Here is a 25,645-nt window from a genome sequence, read left to right on the forward strand (position 1 = left end):
GCATAAGAAATATCTGACCCGGAACATGTAAATAAAGAAGACGTCAAAAACTCAGTAGGTATCTACCTAACACAGACCTCAGGAGAAAAATGAAGATAGCCTAGCAGCAGTACAAGAACCAAGACATCTCACCAAAGGCCAGACCGCCCGTCTCATCACAGAAACGCTTAGTCCTACCAACGATATGAAGAAAAGTAGCATACAATTGGAAAAACAATGAAGCAAGTCTTGTAGCAGTAGAACTAAGAAAAACCAAGCCGCCTTACCAAAAGCCAGACCGCCCATCGCATTGCATCAACGCTCAGTCCGATCACCGATATCAAGAAAAGAAGCATAAAATCGGAAGAACAATGAAGCTAGTCTTGTAGCAGTACAAGAACTAAGAATAACCAAGCCGTCTCATTAAAAGCCAGATTAAGCTAAAGAAAAGAAATACAAGAAATATTTTACCTGGAGGAATTATAGGCAGAAAATAAGACGATACAATCGGGACAACAATGAAGCTAGTCCAGCAGTAGTACGAGAACAAAGAATAAACAAGCCACCTCCCACACCAAAGGCTAGACCGCCCATCTCATCGCACCACGCGTTTAGTCCTTCCAACGACACTAAGAAAATGAATAAATAAATAAATAAATCTTTGGACAATTTCACACAGCGTCAGCTAAGAAGTAGAAGAAATAATTAACCTGGAAGATACAGAGACGACAAAAACTTAGTACCGCAGACATCAAGAGAACAACGAGGCTAGTCTAGCAGCAGTATATGAACCAAGAACAACCAAAGCCATCTCATCAAAGGCCAGACCGCCCATCTCATCGCATCAACGCTCAGTCCTATCAACGTTAACCCATCTTTACCTATTTTCCTAGACCAGGCTCAGGATGCATATCTACTTGGTTGTGGTCGACCGGTTGCGGTTTAAAAGACGCAGCGGCTAGTCGGCCGTCCTCTCCCATCCCAGAGCGTGTCTTTCCTTAAAATCGTGCCCCCTGGTATACCGGTTTGACCGGGACAGGCCTCGTCCTGGCTGGGTCGGCACTATCGTATCGTATCGTTAGATACTAAAGCCATGTATTCATTAAGCAACATTTGTTGATAAACACTGTTTATAAGCTGTTCATAAACAATGTTTCATAATGTTTCATCATGTCTGTAAACAGTTTATAAACAGTCCATAAATATAGGTGATGAAACATTGTTTATGATACATGTCCCTGCTATGAGTGGAGAGCAAGTGTGGACGGCCAAGTTTCAGAAACCTGTGTTTATGGTAAACTTGTTTCACACTAGTCATAAACAGTTTATAAACAAATGTTGCCTAATAACGGCTTAAAACACCACTAAATAATACTCACTTGTCCAAAAGATTCGCAGCAGTGTGAACCAAGTCAGCTCTATGCAGTTCAAGCAACGGGTCTTCCTGCAGCTTCTCAGGAGTGACTCCGTACAGTGCGGGCTGACGGAGCATTCGGATGTAAAGGTATGTGTAGCCTGAGGAGGAAAAGTCAAGTTAGATGGGCGAAAAGTCATATTAGGTGGACGAAAAGTCATATTAGATGGACGAAAAGTCCAGCTAGATAGACATAAAGTCATGTTATCTGACTGAGTTTGTTGCGGCGCTTCTTCTCAGCACTTGCCAAATGTTGGTCTCGAAGCGCTGGTAGGGTAAAAAGATTATGAGACATGTAGAGGCTCCTTAAGAGCAAAATGACGATTTGTAAGATTACACAATTATTGATTTTTTTTATTGTTTTTATGTTCTAATAATAGTTTTAAGTACCCAAAATATTGTAAAGTTATCTCCTGGCCTCCACGAGACAGGCTTGCCTAGTGTGGAATCCAAGATTAATATGAAAAATGTAATTGTTTTTCTTGCAATAAACTTTTTTTTTTTAATATTTATATTTATTAGTCTAAACAAATAAAGAAATTTTGGCTTTGACTTTGACTTTATGTGGACGAAAAATCATATTAGGTGGACGAAAAGTCACGTTATGTGGACGAAGTCATGTTATTTGGACGAAAAGTCATATTAGGTGGACGAAAAGTCACGTTATGTGGACGAAAAGTCATGTTATGTGGACGAAAAGTCATATTAGGTGGACGAAAAGTCATATTAGATGGTCGTAGTCATGTTATGTGGACGAAAAGTCATATTAGATGGGCGAAAAGTCAAGATAGATGGACGAAAAGTCATTAGGTGGACGAAAAGTCATGTTATGTGGATGAAAAGTCGTGTTATGTGAACGAAAAGTCATATAAGTTAGACGAAAAGTCATATTAGGTGGACGAAACGTCATGTTATATGGACGAAAAGTCATGTTAGGTAAACGAAAAGTTATGTTGTGGACGAAAAGTCGTGTTATGTGGACGAAAAGTCATATTAGGTGGACGAAAAGTCATGTTGTGAACGAAAAGTCGTGTTATGTGGACGAAAAGTCATATTAGGTGGACGAAAAGTCATGTTATGTGGACGAAAAGTCATATTAGGTGGACGAAAAGTCATGTTATGTGGACGAAAAGACATGTTAGGTGGACGAAAAGTAATGTTAGGTGGACGAAAAGTCATGTTAAGTGGACGAAAAGTCATATTAAGTCAAGTTAGATTGACGTAAACTTGGATATAGTCTGGTCTGCGAGCACGTAGAATTTTGTCCAATGACCCCAAGCAACCCATCCTTATCGCTCGCGCGTAATTATGTTGCTGTCGCGCTCGCACACTCACTGCGGGCGCCCGTCGCACAGTCGCGACAGCAATATAATTACGCGCGAGCGATAAGGATGGGTAGCTTGGGGTCACTGGTTTAGCCACTAGCGGGTGTGTCAGCAGCGCCGTCCTGCGGCTGCGACGATGACGATGCCCCACCCAGCCACGTGACCGCGTCCCGCACGCTCTGCACGGAGCCCAGCACGACCTCGGCATTCAGCATGTCCGGCAGCTTGCTGACCAGCTGCGACTCGATCGGCAGCTGTTGTTGTACACTCTAGCAGCCATTGCAGACACTAGCGGCCATTTCAGACACTAGCGGCCATTTTAGACACTAGCCTCCATTTTAGACGCTAGTTTTAGACACTAGCCTCCATTTTAGACACTCGTTTTAGACACTAGCCTCCATTTTAGACACTATTAGCCTCCATTTTAGACACTAGCCTCCATTTTAGACACTGGCCTCCATTTTAGACACTAGCATCCATTTTAGACACTGGCCTCCATTTTAGACACTAGCCTCCATTTTAGACAGTAGTTTTAGACACTAGCCGCCATTTTAGACACTAGCCTCCATTTTAGACACTAGCCTCCATTTTAGACACTAGTTTTCGAAAGTAGCCTCCATTTTAAACACTAGCCACCATTTTAGACACTAGTTTTAGAAAGTAGCCTCCATTTTAAACACTAGCCTCCGTTTTAGACACTGGTCTCCATTTTAGACGCTACTTTTAGACACTAGCCTCCATTTTAGACACTAGCCTCCATTTTAGACACTGGCCTCCATTTTAGACACTAGCCTCCATTTTAGACACTAGCCTCGAATTTAGACACTGCCCTCCATTAAGACACCAGCCTCCATTTTAGACACTAGTTATAGAAAGTAGCCTTCATTTTAGACACTAGCTTCCATTTTAGACACTGGCCTCCATTTTAGACACTGGCCTCCATTTTAGACACAAGCAGCCATTTTAGACATTAGCCTCCATTTTAGACACTAGTTTTAGAAAGTAGCCTCCATTTTAGACACTAGCCTCCATTTTAGACACTAGCCTCCATTTTAGACACTGGCCTCCATGTTAGACACCCACCCAGCCACGTGACCGCGTCCCGCACGCTCTGCACGGAGCCCAGCACGACCTCGGCATTCAGCATGTCCGGCAGCTTGCTGACCAGCTGCGACTCGATCGGCAGCTGTTGTTGTACACTCTAGCAGCCATTTCAGACACTAGCGGCCATTTTAGACACTAGCCTCCATTTTAGACACTAGCCTCCATTTAGACACTGGCCTCCATTTCAGACACTGGCCTCCATGTTAGACACCCACCCAGCCACGTGACCGCGTCCCGCACGCTCTGCACGGAGCCCAGCACGACCTCGGCATTCAGCATGTCCGGCAGCTTGCTGACCAGCTGCGACTCGATCGGCAGCTGTTGTTGTACACTCTAGCAGCCATTGCAGACACTAGCGGCCATTTCAGACACTAGCCTCCATTTTAGACACTACCTAGCCTCCATTTTAGACACTAGCCTCCATTTTAGACACTAGCCTCCATTTTAGACACTAGCCTCCATTTTAGACACTAGCCTCCATTTTAGACACTGGCCTCCATTTTAGACACTAGCCTCCATTTTAGACACTAGCCTCCATTTTAGACACTAGCCTCCATTTTAGACACTAGCCTCCATTTTAGACACTAGCCTCCATTTTAGACACTGGCCTCCATTTTAGACACTGGCCTCCATGTTAGACACCCACCCAGCCACGTGACCGCGTCCCGCACGCTCTGCACGGAGCCCAGCACGACCTCGGCATTCAGCATGTCCGGCAGCTTGCTGACCAGCTGCGACTCGATCGGCAGCTGTTGGTTGAGCAGCGACAGGTAGTATTGGAGCTCGGAGTAGTTTGTTATCAGGATACCTGTGGAGGGAAAATGTATTGGACATAAGTACTTATACTGACATTAAATGCAATTTCAAATTGGCAATGATGAAAATTATAAACGGTCAAAACCACTTTTGACTGGAAAAATCAGTCAAAAGTGTTTTAGACTGATGCCCTTGGTCAATATAACTTTTGACTGATTTTTCCAGTTAAAAGTGGGTTTTGTCCGATTGAGTTTTGACTGCAACAGATCCATATGACAATGTAAGCTTATTTGCATTAAATAAATAAATAAATTGGGTTTATTGCGAAATAACCCCTATATTCACCCTATTTTAGGTCTAGCACTTAACGGAGTCAGTGCCTGAGGTATGGAAGGGTGTTTTTGTAGTATCAAACTCGTGTCACGTCATAATAATATGTCATTGTCACCCTTCCCATGCTGTTCCCATAGCTCAGGCAGTGACTCAGTTAATTGGTTTTTAATAAACAAATAATTACAGTGCTACATTGGGTTGAAATGTCGCGTTTTTCAATTTTATTTTTCGATTGTCTGTTTCTCAATTTTATTTTTCACTTTATGAAAGTAACTAAAAACACTTACCCTCTCCCTTAGTATCGTACTGCGGCCGCCCAGCTCTGCCCAGCATTTGAAGTACATCCAAAGCCCCAAGCTCGCTCCACCGTCCTTTCTCCGGGGAGTACACTTGGGTCCCTTTGACGATGACGGTGTGGGCCGGCAGGTTGACTCCCCACGCGAGAGTGGCAGTGGATACTAGGACCTAGAGGTAAGAGAATAAGGTTGATTTTTAATTGAGACGCTGACAGAAATTCAAATTACAAGTTGACACCTCTCGCGAGGGAAGCCGTGGAAAGTAGGACCTAGGAGTAAGGTCGTAAGGTTGATTTTTCATTGGAAAGCTTACAGCATAAGCTTGTAGAAATACGTGTTCCTAATTCAAAATTACAGGTTGATACCACACGCGAGAGTGTCAGTGGATACTAAGACCTAGGTTGATGGAAATAAGGATCACTTTAAATTGGGCAGTTGACAGCATAAAGGGACAAGTTCTCCAAAAGATACCCCTAATACAACAGGATAGTGGAAACGTTGCTTAATTGATATACTTTTTAAGGGCTGTTAAAACACCACTTCTAAAATTTTATTATGGAACCATGATGTCATCAATCAATTGACTGACAATTTGTCGATTTTAAGGCTATTTAAAAATCGATTAATGGTTCAACTGCCCATTAATTTCATCGTGATGTCTGATCTTCTGATGCCATATCGTATTTTTAAGTCCCAAGTAAAAAAAGAGACTATCGATGGTTCGTTTTAGGTGTGCGGTGTGTTCGCTGCATTCAGCTTCTAGAAAACGGCTGAATCATGATCCCCGATGAAAGTATCACGTGTGCTCAGGCTCTAAAAAGGCTCATATGTCTCACCTAAAAAGGTTCATATGGCTCACCTGTATATGCCGGTCCGCGAACAGGTCTTCAACCAGCGTCCGGTCCACTCGGCTCTCATCCCGGCGTGGTGGATGGCGAACCCGTACGGCAGTAGTTCACGGAGTTCCGGGTTCTTTACCTGCTCCGCTTACACTAAGGCGGAGCGGAGCAGAGCGGAGAAGTGACGATCTGCTCCCCTCTGCTCCAATCTGCTCTGCTCTCCTTCTGCTCCGCTCTGCTCCACTCTACTCCTTTCTACTCCGCTCTGCTCCATTCTGCTGCGCTCTACTCTGCTCTGCCCTTCTGCGTTCTGCTGCACTCTGCTCCTTTCTGCTCCGCACTGCTCCTTTCTGCTCGCTCTGCTCTGCTCTACTCCTTTCTGCTCCGCTTTACTCCACTCTGCTCCATTCTGCTCAACTCTGCTCCGCTCTACTACGCACTGCTCCGCTCTGCACTTTTCTGCTCCGCTCTACTACGCACTGCTCCTTTCTGCTACTTTCTGCTGCGCTCTGCTCCTTTCTGGCTCTAAAGAACCTCATATTATTATGGCTCACCTGTATATGCCTGTCGGCGAACAGGTCTTCAACCAGCGTGCGGTCCACTCGACTCATCCCGGCGTGGTGGATGGCGAACCCGTACGGCAGTAGTTCACGGAGTTCCGGGTTCTTTACTTGCTCCGCTTCGACTAAGGCGGAGCGGAGCAGAGCGGAGAAATGACGATCTGCTCTACTCTGCTCCACTCTGCTCCTTACTGCTCTGTTCTGCTCCATTCTGCTCCGCTCTACTACGCACTGCTCCGATCTGCTCCACTCTACTACGCTCTGCTCCGCTCTACTCCACTGTGCTCCATTCTGCTCCGCTGTGCTCCATTCTGCTCTGCTGTGCTCCACTCTGCCCCGCTCTGCTCCTTTCTGCTTTATTCTACTCCGCTCTGCTCCACTCTGCTCTCCTGCTTCGGTCTGCTCCGCACTGCTCCTTTCTACTCCGCTCTGCTCTAAAGACACTCCTATGGCTCACCTGTATATGCCTGTCGGCGAACAGATCTTCAACCAGCGTCCGGTCCACTCGGCTCATCCCGGCGTGATGGATGGCGAACCCGTACGGCAGTAGTTCACGGAGTTCCGGGTTCTTTACCTGCTCCGCTTCTGTTCGGAGCACTTCCATGCTTGCTGAACCCTCCCTGGTGAAAGAAAAGATAATCATGTATAGTATATACTATAGGTCTAGTGCTTAACTGAGGCAGTGCCTGAGGTATGGGAGCGGCACGGGAGGGGTGACATTGACATAAAATATGACGTGACAGCGCATACAAATCTGAAGTACGTTTGAAGTATCGCTGACGTTTGACATGAAAAGAATACCAGTGGGTCTAGTCAAAATGCCATCGCAAACCAATGGAAAGTTTTCACTAATGTCAGTCGCCGCGTCACCAGTGATTCGATTCGATCGGAAAATGGCAGCCAAAATGCACATTGAACCACCAATGACACGGCGATATAAAAGTTCATTCAAAATCGAATAAAAGTTAAAAAATGTCTATGACTTTGCGATTGTTTTTACTTTTTCTAGCTTTTTTTTTTAAATTAGTTTCTTCCTTCTTTCTGCTCTCTGTTTACGTCTATGCTTCGCTGTCAAACTAGCTGTCAAAACGACATCGCGATACGGATTTGTCAAAACAGCCTTAGGGTGGGTTGCACCATCTTAGTTTAACTTTGACAAACGTCTAAAATCTGTCAAACTCCATACAAAAAACACCAGTTAACGTCATAGTTACGTTTAAAGTTAGGTGGTGCAACTCACCCTATTGGTTTTCAATCGAATCCAAGCTTATCACCGGGGTTTTAGTAATCGCAATGAAAATGGCGGGTGTTGCGATTCGATTCGATTTTGATTGAGTCTTAAATGCATGTTGGCTAAGCCTTTGTATGGGAAATTTCAATCCAGTCTTTCGATTATCGATAGGTAGGGCTTTGCGATTCGATTTTTTGCCGTTTGACTAAGCCTTTTTTGTTATCGACCTCTTTTGCGATTTGTTTATTTGTTTGCGACTGGTTTGCGATGGGTTTGCGATTTTAAAGTGCGTTTTGACTAGACCCACTGGACAGAGGCCTTCCCCACGGATTATCACGACCGGTCATGCACTTCTCATCATCATCATTTTAGTCACAGGACGTCTACTGCTGAACATAGACCTCCCCTAAAGACTTCCAAATAATTTGCTACATTTATGAGTTCGTCTTACGCTGCGTTTTCATGCACTTCTGAATGCGACTAATTTCTGTTCAGCCCAAAGGTTTACTGAAGCACCAATTCACATGACATTCTCCTTCAAAGTAGACGTTTTTAGCAAGACGTTAAGCGTGCATTTGCAGGACACGTAAAACAGTATGACAACTGCATTAGAATAAGAATGAGAATAACCAACAGTTAGGCTGCGTTTCCACCAGAGATGTGCGAGAATGCGTAGTGAGAAATGTTTGTAAAGAACCAATAGAATCGCCGACTAAAAGTCTTTAGTCTGTAAATAACTCACCTCAAAAACTGGCCCAGAGTGTCCTTCTCCAAACACATATCACGGATCGCACGCGCAGTCTTACCAGTTTCTTTCCTTGAGTGTACGAATACCAGTATCTGAAACAAGATTCAGTCATTAATTTTATTATTTATTTTTGATGTAAATATACAATTAAATATTCTTTTTTTAATACAATTAAATATTTTAAAAAATCTGTGATGAATGAAATGTCGAGCAAAAAAATACTTTTGTTGTATGGGAGCCCCCTTTAAATACAGGGTGGCCCGGTTTCCACCAAAGCGGAGCGGAGCAGAGCAGAGCGGAAAAGTTTCGGGCAATCAAATTTTTCTATAGAATTTAACAGCGGCAAACAGCGGAACAATGCAGAGCGGAGAGAAGTGGAAGTAATGAAATCTGATTGGTTATTCGAAACACTTCTCCGCGCCGCTTTAGTTAGTGGAAACCGAGCCTTAGTAATAGGGTCCTGTTTTAGCCCTTCGGATACAAAATCTTAAAAAGAACTACAGATCGTTTCATCCACGAAGACGCGCCCCACCATTCTTCCGCTAATGTTTGAGTGTTATCGGTACACGCTAAATCATCCATGAGTGCAGCACACGCAATCATCAATAATGCCTTACAGATTGCTCGGATCAAAACTCCCCGCACCCCGCGCGACCGAGACCAACAATGAGGGTTTTCGCGTATGAAAGATCTGCTAGATGGCGGGACGTGGATGTGGGGTCTGACTGCTGCGTGATTGGTGGATTTTGACATATCGGTCAATGTCATGTCAAAAATAACCAATCATGCAGCATTTGAACCTTGCGTCTACGTATTGCCATCTGGTGGATTTTTCATACGCGAAAACCCTTATTGGTGGGGCGCGTCCGAGTGGATGAAACGATTTATAATGATGATCATGAGCTCTAGTAATTCCTGCCCGCTGCACCATTATCTCATATACAATGTCGTTCATCACTTAGGGTCCCGTTATTACCCTTTGGGTAAGGTCGCGGGAAGAGCCGGGATGCGGGCAGCGCAGGACCGGTGGTTATGGAAAACCTTGGGGGAGGCCTTTGTCCAGCAGTGGACGTCATTTGGCTGAAACGACCGAACGGAACCCTAAATAGAACTAAGATGATGATGATGATGATTTTAACCGCCTCTGTGGTCTAGTGGTAAGCCAGTGGGGGCAGATTTTTCTGTTCGGTTTGGTTGGTAGCAGGGCTTGTTCCAAGTCCGCCTGGCTAGCTACCACCATCTTACCTAAGTCTGTCGCCATAACAACAATGTTAACAGCATTGTTGTTTTCCGGCAGTTAGAGGTAAGATAGCCAGTTCCTCCGTGGTTTAGGATTCCGGGTGAAGCTCGCTTCCACCTTCGGCCTGATAGTCACTTACCATCAGGTGAGATAGGCCAAGAGCTTCCTCGTTGGGGATAAAAAAAACCGGCCAAGTGCGTGTCGGACTCACGCACAAAGGGTTCCGTACCATTGATTTATGAAATTAAAATTATTATTTTTTTAATTTAAGTTATTTGTATGAAAGATTACGCGGTAATAAGCGGTTTACGATTTACGAGGTATTAAAAAAAACTACTTACTAGATCTCGTTCAAAACAATTTTCGTTGGTAGTTTTTATAGTAATGTACATCATATGTCTTTTTTAGAATTTTCATTTTCTTAATTTAGAAGTTAGAGGGGGGGGGGGCAACTTTTTTCCACTTTGGAAGCGTCTGTCACGCAAACTATTCGGTTTAGAAAAAAAGTATTTTAGAAACCTCGATATCATTTTTGAAGACCTATCTATAGATACCCCACACGTATGTGTTTGATGAAAAAAAAATTTTTGAGTTTCAGTTCTAAGTATGGGGAGCCCCCAATATTTATTATTATTTTTTTATTTTTGCATCAAAATCTTAATGCGGTTCACAGAATACATCTACTAACCAAGTTTCAACAGTATAGCTCTTATAGTTTCGGAAAAAAATGGCTGTGACATACGGACGGACAGACGGACGGACAGACAGAGAGACATGACGAATCTATAAGGGTTCCGTTTTTTGCCATTTGGCTACGGAACCCTAAAAAAGATGATGATTCTCACCTGATTCCTGCCGGCGTGTTCCATCGTCTTCTCATATACGATGTCGTTCATCACTTGGAACCGTTTCAGCGCTTTCTTCTCTGTCACACCTATGTACTGCTGTTCTAGGGCTACAGGCCTGTGAAGTAAAAAAAAAGATTTATTTTATATTGTACTTTTTAAAATTCTAATCGTCGTCCATTGCTGGGCAAAGGCCTCCTTCAAAGATTTCAACAACGATTCCAAAAATTCAAATATTTTTTAAATTCAATTTAAAAGGGTTGTTTTTTTTTATCCATTTTTTTCGTTATCTAGTCCACTGTAGTGGAGCAGAGATTTTAAGAAATCTTATTTAAAAAAAAAACAGATTTTCATCATTTCTATCTCAATACCTGGGAACTCAAATTACTTATTTACAAAGGCCTTTTTCAGGGCATTTTCATTCACGTTCCAAATATAGCTTGCCCTAGATACAATTTATGACAAGGCAATGTGTTTCAACATTCAAAATAACGTCCAACTGAGAGAACTCTAAACAGATAGTGGTGACAAATCATAGTTATACCTTACTTACCACGTCATTTTGAATCTTATTACCTCAAGACCCAAAAATGGTGAAAATTTTAACTTACTGACCACAATAAGAGTTCTTCTTACTCACAGACACATCCAGTTTTTTGCGTTTTTATTAACATTCACACGACTATTCCGTTAGCAGTGTCCCGCAAAAAACCGATCTTGATCTGAACAATAAAGGTCTCTACCCACTACACCGTATCATACCATGACCGTGCTAGGAACGTGTCAGGCACGAAAAGCAACACGATACGCTCTACTATGCCCACTGAACGGATCGAAAATATTCTCGCTGACATTAGTTGACGCTCCGTGCATGGCACGCGACGGTGTTGGTCGGTGACGGAACGGTCTACTGGGAACAGTGTCATACTTTTCAATACAAATAATATTTATTTGCCTGACACGTTCCTAGCACGGTCATGGTATGATACGGTGTAGTGGGTAGAGACCTTTATTGTTCAGATCAAGATCGGTTTTTTGCGGGACACTGCTATCGGATTAGTCGTGTGAATGTTAATAAAAACGCAAAAAACTGGATGTGTCTGTGAGTAAGAAAAACTCTTATTGTGGTCAGTAACTTAAAATTTTCACCAATTTTGGGTCCTAAGGTAATAAGATTCAAAATGACGTTTTAAAGTATAACTATGATTTGTCGCCACTATCTGTTTAGAGTGTTGTTCACATGACGAGTTTTGCGGGTACCCGCATTTGCCGTGACAAAGGGCCCATAAGGGTCTTCGCTCTTACCTGAAGGAGTTGTCGAAGTAGAACAGCCCTTGCTCGGGCCTGACCCGCAGGAAGGCGGCCACGTCGGTATAGTTGGGCAGCGTGGCCGACAGACCCACTAGGCGGACCTGCAAATATAATCTAAGCTAAGCTCTATAGAACAATTAAACAATACAACTTCATCTTAAATATTCTTACGCGTGGTAATTTATTGCAAAAAAAAATTGATTCACGGTGCCCGTTTATAAAAGGTGACAGTTGCTTCAAGCTACCTGTGACTTGAAAATTATAAATAACTTGAAAAAATCGAACTGCCTAAGGCGGGAATTGAAACGACCTTCCGCTTGCCGGGCGACTGCTCTTCCAACTGAGCTACTTAGACACTGGATAAACCCGTCGAAATTTTCAAGTGTAATACGCTGTTACATCCAGCGTCGAAGAAGAGCAATCGCTCGGCAAGCGAAAGGTCGTGGGTTAAATTCCCGCCTTAGGCAGTTCGATTTTAACAAGTTATTTATAATTTTCAAATTAGTTTGAGATGCAACTCTTAACGCTAAAAATTAAATAACTACCTGTGACTTGTTTGCCAGATTGCAGAGATTCATCTGGATAAAATTGATATTTTTCATGCTTCAACGACAAAGCATTGTCAAGTTCATCAGCGGTTATAAAACCTTTTTGCCTAACAGAGTTGGCCAGGTCATATCTTAAGTTTTAAAGGATAATTGCATCTATTAAGTAAGCTTTGCAATTAACTGTATGTACGTATTTTTCTCTGACCGAATTAAATTATCCACGTGTGCTAATTTAGAATCCGCGCGCACGCAGGTGATAAAAAAAATGTGGAAAAATAATGTTTTCTTCACCTCCTCCTGAGTCTGCTCCACAGTCCTCAAGGTCCTGGCGACCAGGGCTTCTAACACTGGCCCTCTTAAGAAGCATGATGCTCTAATGTAGTGGAGAAGTGCATCTACTCCACGACGAAAGTCTTTCGTCGTGGAGTAGATGCACTTCTCCACTACATTAGAGCATCATGCTTCTGCAGTGGAGACTCCAATGAGCTGATGATGCTGTGATAGATAATACACTCACCTCTACCTGTCAAGTTTTAAAGTCCAAGGTCCTAGCTATCAGCGTCTGTAGGCCAAATCCAGTTCCTGTTTCTGCATTGAAGACTGGATGACTTGATGATGATGACCTGATGGCTGATGCTACAATCACTTCCTCCTGTCTGTTTGACAGTTGATGTATATGTGGGTATACCAATAAAAACTATCCAACGGATATAAATGTAAAGGTGTCGCGACCGTTGATTTAGTAATAAACCAGCTTGAGTTCGTATCGGTTGTTTTACTTGCTGCCCGTAAACATATCAACAGTCCTCCTCCTTAAGCGTCTGTAGGCCAAATCCTCCATTTACCTCAGGTACATAGCGTCGTGCGCCTGAATGACCTGATTATGATGTAATGATGAACTCACCTCTTCATGTCTGTTTTACGGTTCTCAGGGTCCTAGCGATCCAAATCCTACATTTGCCTATAGTAAAGAGCTTCGTGCTCCTGCAATGAAGACTGATTGACCTGGACTAAGACTAAGACTCGTACTCCTTTTGGATGACCTGATGATGAACTCACCTCCTCCTGAGTCTGCTCAACTGTCCTCAAGGTCCTGGCGACCAGTGCCTCCAACACTGGCCCTCTTTCGTCGTGGAGTAGATGTACTTCGTCTATGATGATCAGCCGCACCAGATTCGTGAAGGAACGCTCGCCGCCTGAGGAAAATAAATTGATTATAAAGAAAGAAACATTTATTACAATGGATATCACATAAATACAGGCAGTTACACATGGACATAACTAGCGGCCGCCCGCGACTTCATATGCGTGGACCTCGTTTTACCCCCGTTATACAGGGTGTTTGGCGCATCGTGTGCCAAAATGATTTGGCGGATAGAATGGGTCATTTCCTATATTTTCAGCCCCCATAACACGTTCCATGCCAGGCGGCTACTTTTATATTAATTTTTTTAGTAATTTCACCAAAATACCCAAATCGCATCATTTAATTTCGATTTAAAAAAAAACTACTAGGCGTAGCCTCAAAGTAAATATTTTGTTTTGACGTGCATTGATGTAGGGTTGCATCAAATCTTAATTTACTGACAAATATCATCTAGTTTTTTTTAAATTCAGCTTTGAAGTTTTCCGAAAAGTTAAAAATGGACTGAACATTTAAGTTTACATAGCTATAAAAAAATAAATAAAAGAGATAGCGATCTTCGGATTTTATCAAAACTTCTCTAGTCTATCTCCATTCAAACGGTATACTAATCTTGTTTAAATAATAACAATAACTTCACAAATTCCTTAAATTAGTGCATTGACTCTACTCGGACTGATTTGCGAAATTTGTGTTTATAGCCCCTTTTGTGTGAATAGCACGTTATTAAACACCTAACATGTAAAAATTATTTATCTTATGCAATGTAAAAACCTTTTCCCTTTCGTTTTTCAATGTGGATTTCTTGAAATTAAAGACGAAAATAATTATTTTGATCGTTTATTAATTATTACAAATTTTGTTCAAAATGACCGTCTCGGCAACGTAGGTATACACTCACGACATCTTTTTCTAATTTTGACTGTTGTCGTATGCAGCCACATTTCTCTTTTTATTACTACAAAGGCGTTTTCTACTCTTGGATTGGAAGAGATGGCCCTATACAGTGGCCTGCACGTTCCCCAGACCTAATTCCGTTAGATTTTTACGTCTGGGGACGAGCTAAAGAACTGGTGTACGTAACGGATTCAAACAATAGAAGAACTACAACAACGAATAGAAAACGCCTTTGTAGTAATAAAAAGAGAAATGTGGCTGCATACGACAACAGTCAAAATTAGAAAAAGATGTCGTGAGTGTATACCTACGTTGCCGAGACGGTCATTTTGAACAAAATTTGTAATAATTAATAAACGATCAAAATAATTATTTTCGTCTTTAATTTCAAGAAATCCACATTGAAAAACGAAAGGGAAAAGGTTTTTACATTGCATAAGATAAATAATTTTTACATGTTAGGTGTTTAATAACGTGCTATTCACACAAAAGGGGCTATGAACACAAATTTCGCAAATCAGTCCGAGTAGAGTCAATGCACTAATTTAAGGAATTTGTGAAGTTATTGTTATTATTTAAACAAGATTAGTATACCGTTTGAATGGGGATAGACTAGAGAAGTTTTGATAAAATCCCAAGATCGCTATCTCTTTTATTTATTTTTTTATAGCTATGTAAACTTAAATGTTCAGTCCATTTTTAACTTTTCGGAAAACTTCAAAGCTGAATTTAAAAAAAACTAGATGATATTTGTCAGTAAATTAAGATTTGATGCAACCCTACATCAATGCACGTCAAAACAAAATATTTACTTTGAGGCTACGCCTAGTAGTTTTTTTTTAAATCGAAATTAAATGATGCGATTTGGGTATTTTGGTGAAATTACTAAAAAAATTAATATAAAAGTAGCCGCCTGGCATGGAACGTGTTATGGGGGCTGAAAATATAGGAAATGACCCATTCTATCCACCAAATCATTTTGGCACACGATGCGCCAAACACCCTGTATATCATGTTGATAGATGGCGTTTCACGGCTTCCCCTGCATGAATATTTACGAACGTCAAAAACAGTAGTTTATCCAGCGCTGCAGATTTTAACCAATGACGATAGATGGCGTTTTTTAGACACGTCTTATTTATTTATTAAAATTTATTTGTCAGATATCGTCATAAATTATAGCCTATATGTTAATCTGGGTTATAAACAATAGTACTGTAAAGTTTTAACAAAATCCGTTCAGTAGTTTTTGCGTGAAAGAGTAACAAACATCCAGAAATCCAAACTTTCGCCTTTATAATATTATAATAAGTAGGATAGTGGCACATAATCCTAAATTCTTTAGAAATTTCCATCGATGTAAACAAACGCTTGTGCACACAATTACACTATAATACTCACGTTTTCTTAATATCATACACATTATTTCACAAGCTCATGAAACCAACTTTATTCTCATGATGAAACAAATATGAAATCTAACATTGAAAACAATATATTTTAACAAAATATTTGGATGGTGAAAATTTGTGCTTCATGTTAAAATGTCAAATCGACATTTGACGTTGAAATTTAGGTCCTATCTCTGGAAAATCTGTAAGTCATAGACAATATTCATAGATAATTATCTGTAAATTTTATCGATTTTATTTCAAGTATTCAATTATTTCAATTACCAATTACTTTGATAATATTAATTTAAAATAAAATATAAACGATGTTACCTATATTCAACAATGTATTTTTTCTTCATTGAATGCAACAACACACTTTGCGAAGAAGTCTTTGAATTCAGCTTTATTATACAGACGAGTGTCACATAAAAAAGGCCTTTCGACCACTTTTCGACTGGTTTACGATTTTATTGTGCACTTTGTCTAGCTAGACCCACAGTATAATTTAAATTATATTTCCTAAATAAATAAAAAAGGGAAAATTAATTTTTCTTTGATTAAGAAGATCCTATTTTGACGACCACATTACTGATCACAACATCAATCAGAAGAGGGATTGATCTTAATAATTATACAAACGATCTTTAAAAATCTAATAATCGTCTGTTGTAGTCCGTAAATTACATTTACAGAATTGCGATTAACGAGAGATTTTGTCGCATCACTAGTAGATCATATTAGATCATACATAGACTTAAAATTCGTCAATGTCAGTTGGCCATATTTGTTTACATTTAGGGAAATTTCTAAAGAACTAAGGTATAGGTAATAATAATAATAATAAGATAGAAAAACAAATCAAGAGTGAACTGAACAGTGCCACTTCAAATGATTTAAATTTTCCCCGGGACAAACTTGACCTTCACTGGTTGGATTATTGGCGGTCAAGCTGTAGATCCTGGCAACACAGGAGTTGCAGCGGTGGGAACGAGAGCTAAAAATATTCCCGTTTTTCGCCAATTATCCGACAAATATGGCCTTCCCACTACCACAGCCACTTCAGCTGTTTACATGTTTTGAATTGAGCTAAGTCTTCCAGCGCACTTCATTTCGCCAGAACCTACCCAGTGCGCTTCATTTGTATCCAATTTAAACGGGACTATTCCCACCTCTCGTTCCCACTGTAACTTCTGTGTAGCCAGGATCTACAGCTTGACCAGCAATAACCCAACCAGTGAAGGTCAAATTTGTACCGGGGAGAGATAAACTGTCATTGGACCCGCAACGAAATTAATCAGAAGAACAAAGGAGTTCGAAGTTGTATCCAATTTATAAACTGGCAACGCCAACCTTTCCTCATCATAAAGATAGCAGGAAAGCGCTGGACGCAGGCCGCTACCAATCGGGCAACATGAAAAGCATTGGGAGAGGCCTATGTTCAGCAGTGGACGTCCTATGGCTGAGATGATGATGATGATGATGACCAACCTTTCCTGGTGATGATGTCCCACTTCTCCGGAGTGCAGACGATAAGCTGCGTGGCTTCAATCTGTTCCCGGGTCAGCTGGTGGTCTCCCGTCAGCTCTGATACCTTCATGTTGTATGCTGATAGACGCTTGCTGAAGTTTCCCACCTGTGGGCGAACATAAACGTAAATGTGGGATCCAAAAATAATGAATGAAGATGTAAATCGAATAAAGTTTATTTTATCGTTTATTCAATAAACGAACAAAGATGCGTCTAATTTTATGTATAAGTATACGCTAACTGAAAACTGTAATATCTATTTAATCAGTCATTTCATTATACGTGACACAGGGGGAATATTTAGCTTTTTCTAGGCTACATCGCTAAACAAAGTTGTAATTGAAATGACCAAATGATGACGTATTTGGAATGAATGACCATAGGCACCTCAAACGAATGAAGATCTACCTCATACGAACGAATGAATGAACGAATGAAGATGTACCTGTGAACGAACAAAAAACAAAAAGCTTCTTCAAATAAACAAAAGACGATCTAGTTTGAATAAACGAACGAAACAATTTTTCTGCGGCTATCGATCCCATTTCCTAAACAGAATTACCAAATGAACGATGACGCAAATTGAGTGAATGAACTGTACTCACCATTTCCTGTACAAGTGACCGCATCGGCGCGACGTATATCATCTTGAAGTCGCTCACGTTGACCGTCCCGTCGTCGTTCACGTGTTTGCCCACCTCCCGCAGGATACACAGGAGAGCCACGTTAGTCTTCCCGGCACCTGTAGGAGCGCAAACCAGGAGATTCTCGTCGGTCTCCAACGCCGCTTTGGATATGCGACTCTGTGGGAATGGATTACAGATTGTAATGGTGATTTGACGTTAGGAAACGGCGCTATTTATGGTCTGTGTCTATGAAATCTAATGCCGTCAAGAATTTTATCAATGAAAAAATCAAAATCAAAATCAAAAGTATTTATTCAGTTTAGACCACAAGTGGCACTTATGAACGTCAAAATATTATTATAGAAAATAATAAAAAAAGAAAAGGTAGCCCTTATGGGGCACTTTACATGTCTCCTTATCTTTTGGGCCCTACCAGCGCTTCGAGACAAACATATGGCAAGTGCTGAGAAGAAACGCCGGAACAAACTCAGTCACCAATGCATTGCAAATAGTTTGAAAAGTTAGTAGTGTGGATCATAGAAAGGTTTTTACTTTTCATTGTTGCAAGATTTTAAGTTACTTTTTCCTTATTTCTAGATTTCTTATAAATAAATAATTTCAAATCCAAAACCAGCCAAATCGGTCCAGCCATCTCGAGTTTGTGAGACTAACGAACAGCAATTCCTTTTTATTATTAGAAGAAGATGGTAACATACCTGGATCCTATTCAGCGTCTTGAACCCTTCAAACGCCGGCTGCACATATTTGGGCAGTTTCTCAATAGCCACTAGAGTCTCATCTTCTTCGAAGGGCTTCGGCTTGAGGGCCGGCACGTGGACTTCCTCGTAGCCTGTAGATGGAAATTATATTCATTAACTATTTCTATTACAACTCGTAGAGATAATGGCCGCTGGGCCAGAAAAACGTTTCTCTAGAAACTTCCTGCCCCGTACAACCAAACTGTGGAATGGACTGTCGTCTGCGGTGTTTCCGGACGGATACGACCTGCAAGCTTTCAAGAGGAGAGCGTATCTTTATCTTAAAGGCCGGCAACGCACCTGTAACGCCCCTGGGTCTGCGGGTGTCTATGGGCGACGGTAACCACTTACCATCAGGTGATCCGTCTGCTCGTTTGCCTCCTATCACATAAAAAAAATAATAATCTCCAGTAGCAACCACGGGACGGAAGACGTAGTGTCGGCAGGCCCCCCTCTAGCACCAACGATATGGTAAAGGTCGCGTGAAGCACTTGGATGGGTTCCCTTCCATTCGCATAATGTTGCATATTTTTTTCTTCGCATAAAACTATATTGCCGTAATTATCCGATTTAACTTTTCAAAATAGGTTAACGGGGGCGGCCCTTGGGATGCGTCGGCAGCCTCCGCAATGATTCGGCAGCCTTCGGAATGCGTCGGCAACCTTGCATATAGGGATGCCTAAGGGTCCCATATTGAGCCGTCTCTATAATATGCCTAGTCCCTAACAACTAAGGTATATCCCTCACCTCTTCTCTGCTTCCTGAACGAGCCAGGCGGCAGTTGGCACCTCTTATTGGCCATGAAGTGTGCTCCCGCCGCGAAGACCAGCTCTTCCAACGCTAGCACCTTGCGCGTGCCTTGTACTTGGCCGCCGGACTGAGGGTCCGAGGTCAGAACACTACCCTCAAAGTTGGCCAAAGTAGGCAGTGTAGGCACGCACTCGGGATGCGTCGGCAGAATTCGGGATGCCTCGGCCGACTTCGTGATGCGTCGGAAGTATTCAAGATAACTCAGAAGCCTTCGGCATGCATCGGCAGCCTTCAGGATGCGTCGACAGTCTTCAGCATACCTCAGTAGCTTCGGCATGCGTCGGATGCCTTCGAGATACCTCAGTAGCCTTTGGGATGCATCAGCTACTTTCGAGAAGCCTCGGCGGCCTTCGGAATGCATCGGCAGCCTTCGGGAAACCTCGTCAGCCATCGGGATGAGACTATGGTATATCCCTCACCTCTCCTCTGCTTCCTGAACGAGCCGGGCGGCAGTTGGCACCTCTTATTGGCCATGAAGTGTGCTCCCGCCGCGAAGACCAGCTCTTCCAACGCTAGCACCTTGCGCGAGCCTTGTACTTGGCCGCCGGACTGCGGGTCCGAGGTCTCGGGTTGCCTCGGCAACATTCGGCTTGCGTCGACTGCCTTTGAGAAGCCTCGGCAGCTTTTAAGCAACCTTGGCAGCCTTCGGGATGCCTCGAGAGCCTTCAGGATGCGTCGTTAGCTTTCGGGAACCGTCGACAGCCTTCGGCATGCGTCGGCATGCAGTAGCCGAGAGGCATGACCGCTCGAGCGCATTCGTAACATATTTTGGCATGCCCTACCGTGATGTCCCGATAATGTACCCAGTCCCTAAACACTAAGGTATTTCCTCACCTCTCCTCTGCTTCCTGAACGAGCCGGGCGGCAGTTGGCACCTCTTATTGGCCATGAAGTGTGCTCCCGCCGCGAAGACCAGCTCTTCCAACGCTAGCACCTTGCTGCTTTTTCTTCGGGACTGGTCGACAACCTTAGCAATAGGTCGGCTGGCATCGGAAAGCCACGGTAGCCTTCGGAATCCGTCGGCTGTCTTCAGGTTGCACCTTCAGCCTTCGAGAATCTTTGGCAGCTTTCAAGAAGCCTCGGCAGCCTTCGGGATGCCTCGGCAGACTTCGTGAAGCCTCGGCTGCATACGTCGGCAACCCTCAGGATGAGTCGACTATTTTCCCTTACCTCTCCTCTGCTTCCTGAATGACCCAGGCGGCAGTTGGCACCTCTTATTGGCCATGAAGTGTGCTCCCGCCGCGAAGACCAGCTCTTCCAACGCTAGCACCTTGCGCGAACCTTGTACTTGGCCGCCGGACTGCGGGTCAGAGGACTCGGAATGCCTCGGCAGCCTTCAAGAAACTTCGGCAGCCTTTGAGAAATCTCGGCGGTCTTCGGCATGCCCCGGCAACATTCGGGAGGCGTCGGCAGCGTTCGGGAAGCGCCGGCAGCCTTCTACATGTGTCAGTAGCCATCGGCATGAGTCAGCAACTTTCGAGATGCGTCGGCAGCCTTCGAGATGCCTCGGTAGCCCTCGAGTTGCCTCGGCAGCCTTCGACATGCGTTGGCAGCCTTGCATATAGGGATGCCTAAGGGTCCCCTTTTGAGCCTCCCCGATAATGTCCCCAGTCCCTAACAACTAAGGTATTTCCTCACCTCTCCTCTGCTTCCTGAATGACCCCGGCGGCAGCTGGCACCTCTTATTAGCCATGAAGTGCGCTCCCGCCGCGAATACAAGCTCTTCCAAAGCTAGCACCTTGCTACTTTTTCTTCGGGACTGGTCGACAACCTTCGGCATACGTCGGCTGGCATCGAAAAGCCACGATAGCCTTCGGAATCCGTCAGCTGTCTTCAGGTTGCACCTTCAGCCTTCGAGAATCTTTGGCAGCTTTCAAGAATCCTCGGCAGCCTACGGAATACCTCGGCAGTCATCGGGATGCCTCGGCAGCCTTTGAGATACCTCGGAAGCATTCGGGACGCGTCCGCAGCCTTCGGGATGCCTCGGCAGACTTCGTGAAGCCTCGGCTGCCTTCGGCATACGTCGGCAACCCTCAGGATGAGACGACTATTTTCCCTTACCTCTCCTCTGTTTCCTGAAGGACCCGGGCGGCAGTTGGCACCTCTTATTGGCCATGAAGTGTGCTCCCGCCGCGAAGACCAGCTCTTCCAACGCTAGCACCTTGCGCGAGCCTTGTACTTGGCCGCCGGACTGCGGGTCAGAGCTCTCTGGTTCGGTGTCCGTTTTGTGCCTCTTTCGGGGCACTTCGGATTCTTGGCCGGTCATCTGTGGAAGAGAGTTACTAAATAAATAAATATTGATTAACACTGGCAGCGCATCCCTATTCCCCTAGTCTTTTAGCGCTTAACTAAATCAAGTGCCTGAGATATAGGAGCGGTACGGGAGTGCCGGACACTGACTAAGTTATATGGTAGATCTATAATTCAAGGGCTACAAAAACCTACCTCGTTTCTATAGGCCCTACGGATTAGTTAGTGACAATGGGGCAGGGCACGTAACACACAGAACTGATGGCCGATGGGGCAGCGAGGTTTCTAGAGTGGAGGCAATGTATCAGAAAGCGCACCTTAGGAACTTCCAAGGTGGACAGACGACCTTGTGTGAATTGTAGATCGACCACAATAAGGAAGCTTAGGTGGAATTGCTTCCTTCCGAGCGGGTGTAGTGCCAGTAGTTGATACCATGACCATCTCGGTTTGTCTATTTATACTAAGCAGGGTAAAAAACTTCAACACCGCGATGCAGGTTTGTAGGCGCGGTGGTATATGCCATAGTAACTCATATGTCAGATGACTGCCACTTGTTTGTAGTGAAGCGTCGATAGATAGCAAGAGTGGCAGCGGCCAATCTAAAAACTTTTGGGTGAGGCCTATGTCCAGCAGTGGACGTCCTGTGGCTGCGATGATGACGATGATGATGAGCCTACCTCGTCATCTCCCTTGCCGGTGTCCAGCTGAGCCAATATCTTCTGAAGGTGCGGCTGCTTGGACATCTCCTCTCGGATGGCGGCGCGCTCGCTTTCTGACTGGGATGAGGCCAGCTTGGTGCAGTAAAGGACTGTGAAGAGAGAAATACATAGATCAATATTCTTGATTTATCTAGACATTTGTAATATTCGTTCGTACGTAGAAATAGGCTAGATGACAAAATTTCAATTATTTGTCCGTCAGACAGATAATTAGAAAATATTAGACTCATAATTTTAATTTTCTTTCATAATTAAATAATAACAGTGCTACATCGAGTTGAAATGGCACGATACGTCACGTTTGAGTAGAATTTTTACTCAAAAGTGACGTCACGTGACATTTCAACTCAATATAATACTGTAATTATTCGATTATGAAAAAAATTAAAAAATGTCTCCAAAAATTTTTTATTATCTGTCTGACGGACTAAATAGAATTTCGATTTCATTACCCAGTCATCATCCCTATTCTTTGTGTCTAAGAGCATGGGGACCCTGGTTATAAGTCTAAGGCTGGGTTGCACCATCTTACTTTAACTTTGACAAACGTCAAAAATCTATCAAACTCCATACAAAAAACACCGGTTATTGTTAAAGTTACGGTCAAAGTTAGGTGGTGCAACTCAGCCTTAAGGCCGATTTTTCTATCGTCAGATATTTTTAACTGAAGAATAATCATTTTGACATATCCCCCAAACTGAAACTGTCAATGTGCAAACTATTCATTTGTTAAAAGTTATCTGACGATTGAAATATCAGCCCTTAGTCATCTAAGTACTTTCTGCGGCCAAGGTCACGAGTAAAATCTAGCTAGTATTTTAACAACTAGCTTTTGCCCAACTGACATTTTGTGTCACAGAAAAACTTTATCGCGCGTCCCTTTTTCAAATATCGGGATAAAAACTATTTCCATACCACATCAAAATCGGTTCAGTAGTCAGGATGTGAAAACGTAATAGACAGAGTTACTTTCGCATTTATAACAGGAATTGAGAAGTTGGATGCGGGTATCGCAGGCCCGGGCGATGTGGAAATCATTGGGGGAGGCCTATGTTCAGCAGTGGACGTCCTGTGGCTGAAATGATGATGATGGTAATAACAATAAACTCACTGGTGTATCTGTACTTGTTCAGCAGCTTGACGACGCTAAAGCAATCGTAGCCGAGCAACAACACTAGCCTGTTCTCCAGGTCGCGCTCGTCGGCCGCCTCGGCCAACGCGCGAAGGACTTCGCTTGATTTGCCCTGCAAATTCAATTATAGGTCATAACGCATAACTAAATAGGTGCCTTTTATAGTGAAGCGTAATATGACACGTTCTGTGACGTGACAGAGCTGTCACGAAATACAGTCAGCATCAAATACTTCGTGACACTAAAAGTACGCAACACGTCTTTGTTACAATTGGAATAAGGTTGTTTTGTCAACTTTTTGACCACTTTGGGTATCACGAACTATTTAGTGCTGACTGTACATGTTTGAAGCTCATCTGACGTCTCACGCTGCGCTTGCCGGTATGTAGATTTTTCTTTCTTGGCTTTCGAAGTTTGCGTTCAGCCACAACGGAGTGGGAAGAGGTTAGGATTTTTTTAAATTTTAATAATTAAAATACAAAAAGGGATGAAGCCACGTTTTCACTAGGGGACATGTCGCAGAGATAAGTCGTCCGACATTCACGTAGTTTGTCTCTGCAACTTAGCCCCTCGATATATGACTTGTTCACACTAGCCAGTAGTGCATAGAGCATCGACAAGCGACAAGTCTCGCGACCCGTAGATGTCGCAAGCGACGTCGGGCGACATCGCGCGAGACACGTGAATTTCGTGTCGGACGACAGAGTCGCGGGACAAATGTCTCCTAGTGAAAACGCCGCTTGAGAATCAAGTTGGAGGTGCGCTGGGACAAGGAAAGCAAATAAAGCAATGGCCATAAAAAAAACTAAAGAAAAAAGTTTAAATATGTTTTTTTTACCTGAGACACCATAGCGTCGGGGAAATGCCTGGACAGCCGTCTTTGCAGCCAGTACGCGTCGATGTCCATCGGGTGGAGTGTCGTGTCGCGACGTTTGGCCGACATTTCTTCGGACAGCTAAAAAAACATTTTTTTAGTTTAAAAGCGATCGAAATGTAAAATAAGAACTTATTTTTATGTATGACAATAATTACAGGTTTTTAAATATGTTAGCGGAGAAAAAAATACTGATATTTGGAGACTGATATCTGTAATCTGTAACAAAATACTGATATCTGTAATTTTTCCACGTCTGCATGCAGACTAAACACATGATCCTATTTTAATATTGTCACCCTGTATTACTATGTTTTTGGCAAATAAACGTTTTGAATTTGAATTTGAGAATATTTGATATTCCTGTCTATAGACTGCCTATGGCCATTTCAGGTAAGAGCACCTGTCTCAGATAAACAGGTCCCGGATTCGATTCTTAGTCCGTCTGGTTAGCTACCACAATTTTACAGCAACAACAATGTTAACGGCATTTTGTGTTCCTGCAGTTAAAGATTAGATAGCCAGTTCTTCTGTGGTTGAGGATTCCGTAAGAAGCTCACTTCCACCTTCGGCCTGATCGTCACTTTCCTACTTAAGTCTCTTTTGTTTTATTTTTATTGTATCACTACTTATTTCACCATTGTTCTGTTTTGCATGTAAACCTTTTTTTCTCAAGAAGCTCTTGGCCTGCATCTCACCTGATGGTAAGTGGTGGAAGCGAGCTTCACCCGGAATCCTCAACCACAGAGGAACTGGCTATCTTACCTCTGACTTCCGGAACACAATGAATACTGTAAGTAAATAAAATCAGATCTCTTATTACAAAATAAACAACTCACGTTGGCATGAATAGCATTCTTCTTCCCTTCTCCGTCGCTGTCTTCTTCCCCGGAACTCTCTTTGTCTTTCTCGTTGTCTGTGCCCTCACCCTCCTCTTTTTCTTCCTCGCGAACCTGTGTAATATAATAATATGACAATGTCATAA

At 43.0% G+C, this 25,645-nt stretch overlaps 1 protein-coding gene across 1 annotated transcript in view; it reads right to left on the minus strand.

The window, feature by feature from the left end:
* LOC135085900 (U5 small nuclear ribonucleoprotein 200 kDa helicase) overlaps positions 1–25,645 on the minus strand; it is an 84,504-nt gene that overhangs the window by 52,093 nt on the left and 6,766 nt on the right. Inside the window, exons 6-23 of the mRNA XM_063980685.1 lie at positions 25,500–25,613; positions 24,625–24,741; positions 23,766–23,898; positions 22,613–22,743; positions 21,747–21,951; positions 21,365–21,512; positions 20,856–21,019; positions 18,834–18,967; positions 18,097–18,294; positions 17,453–17,597; positions 13,589–13,725; positions 11,976–12,082; positions 10,671–10,788; positions 8,580–8,677; positions 7,064–7,226; positions 5,199–5,376; positions 4,469–4,630; positions 1,359–1,494 (exon numbers count right to left, since the gene is read on the minus strand). Of these exons, the coding sequence (XP_063836755.1) occupies positions 1,359–1,494; positions 4,469–4,630; positions 5,199–5,376; positions 7,064–7,226; positions 8,580–8,677; positions 10,671–10,788; positions 11,976–12,082; positions 13,589–13,725; positions 17,453–17,597; positions 18,097–18,294; positions 18,834–18,967; positions 20,856–21,019; positions 21,365–21,512; positions 21,747–21,951; positions 22,613–22,743; positions 23,766–23,898; positions 24,625–24,741; positions 25,500–25,613 (2,588 nt within the window). The remainder of the gene's footprint in view (positions 1–1,358; positions 1,495–4,468; positions 4,631–5,198; positions 5,377–7,063; positions 7,227–8,579; positions 8,678–10,670; positions 10,789–11,975; positions 12,083–13,588; positions 13,726–17,452; positions 17,598–18,096; positions 18,295–18,833; positions 18,968–20,855; positions 21,020–21,364; positions 21,513–21,746; positions 21,952–22,612; positions 22,744–23,765; positions 23,899–24,624; positions 24,742–25,499; positions 25,614–25,645) is intronic.

This window comes from Ostrinia nubilalis, chromosome 30 (assembly GCF_963855985.1).
Source record: "Ostrinia nubilalis chromosome 30, ilOstNubi1.1, whole genome shotgun sequence".
In the NCBI taxonomy this organism is placed as follows: domain Eukaryota; kingdom Metazoa; phylum Arthropoda; class Insecta; order Lepidoptera; family Crambidae; genus Ostrinia; species Ostrinia nubilalis.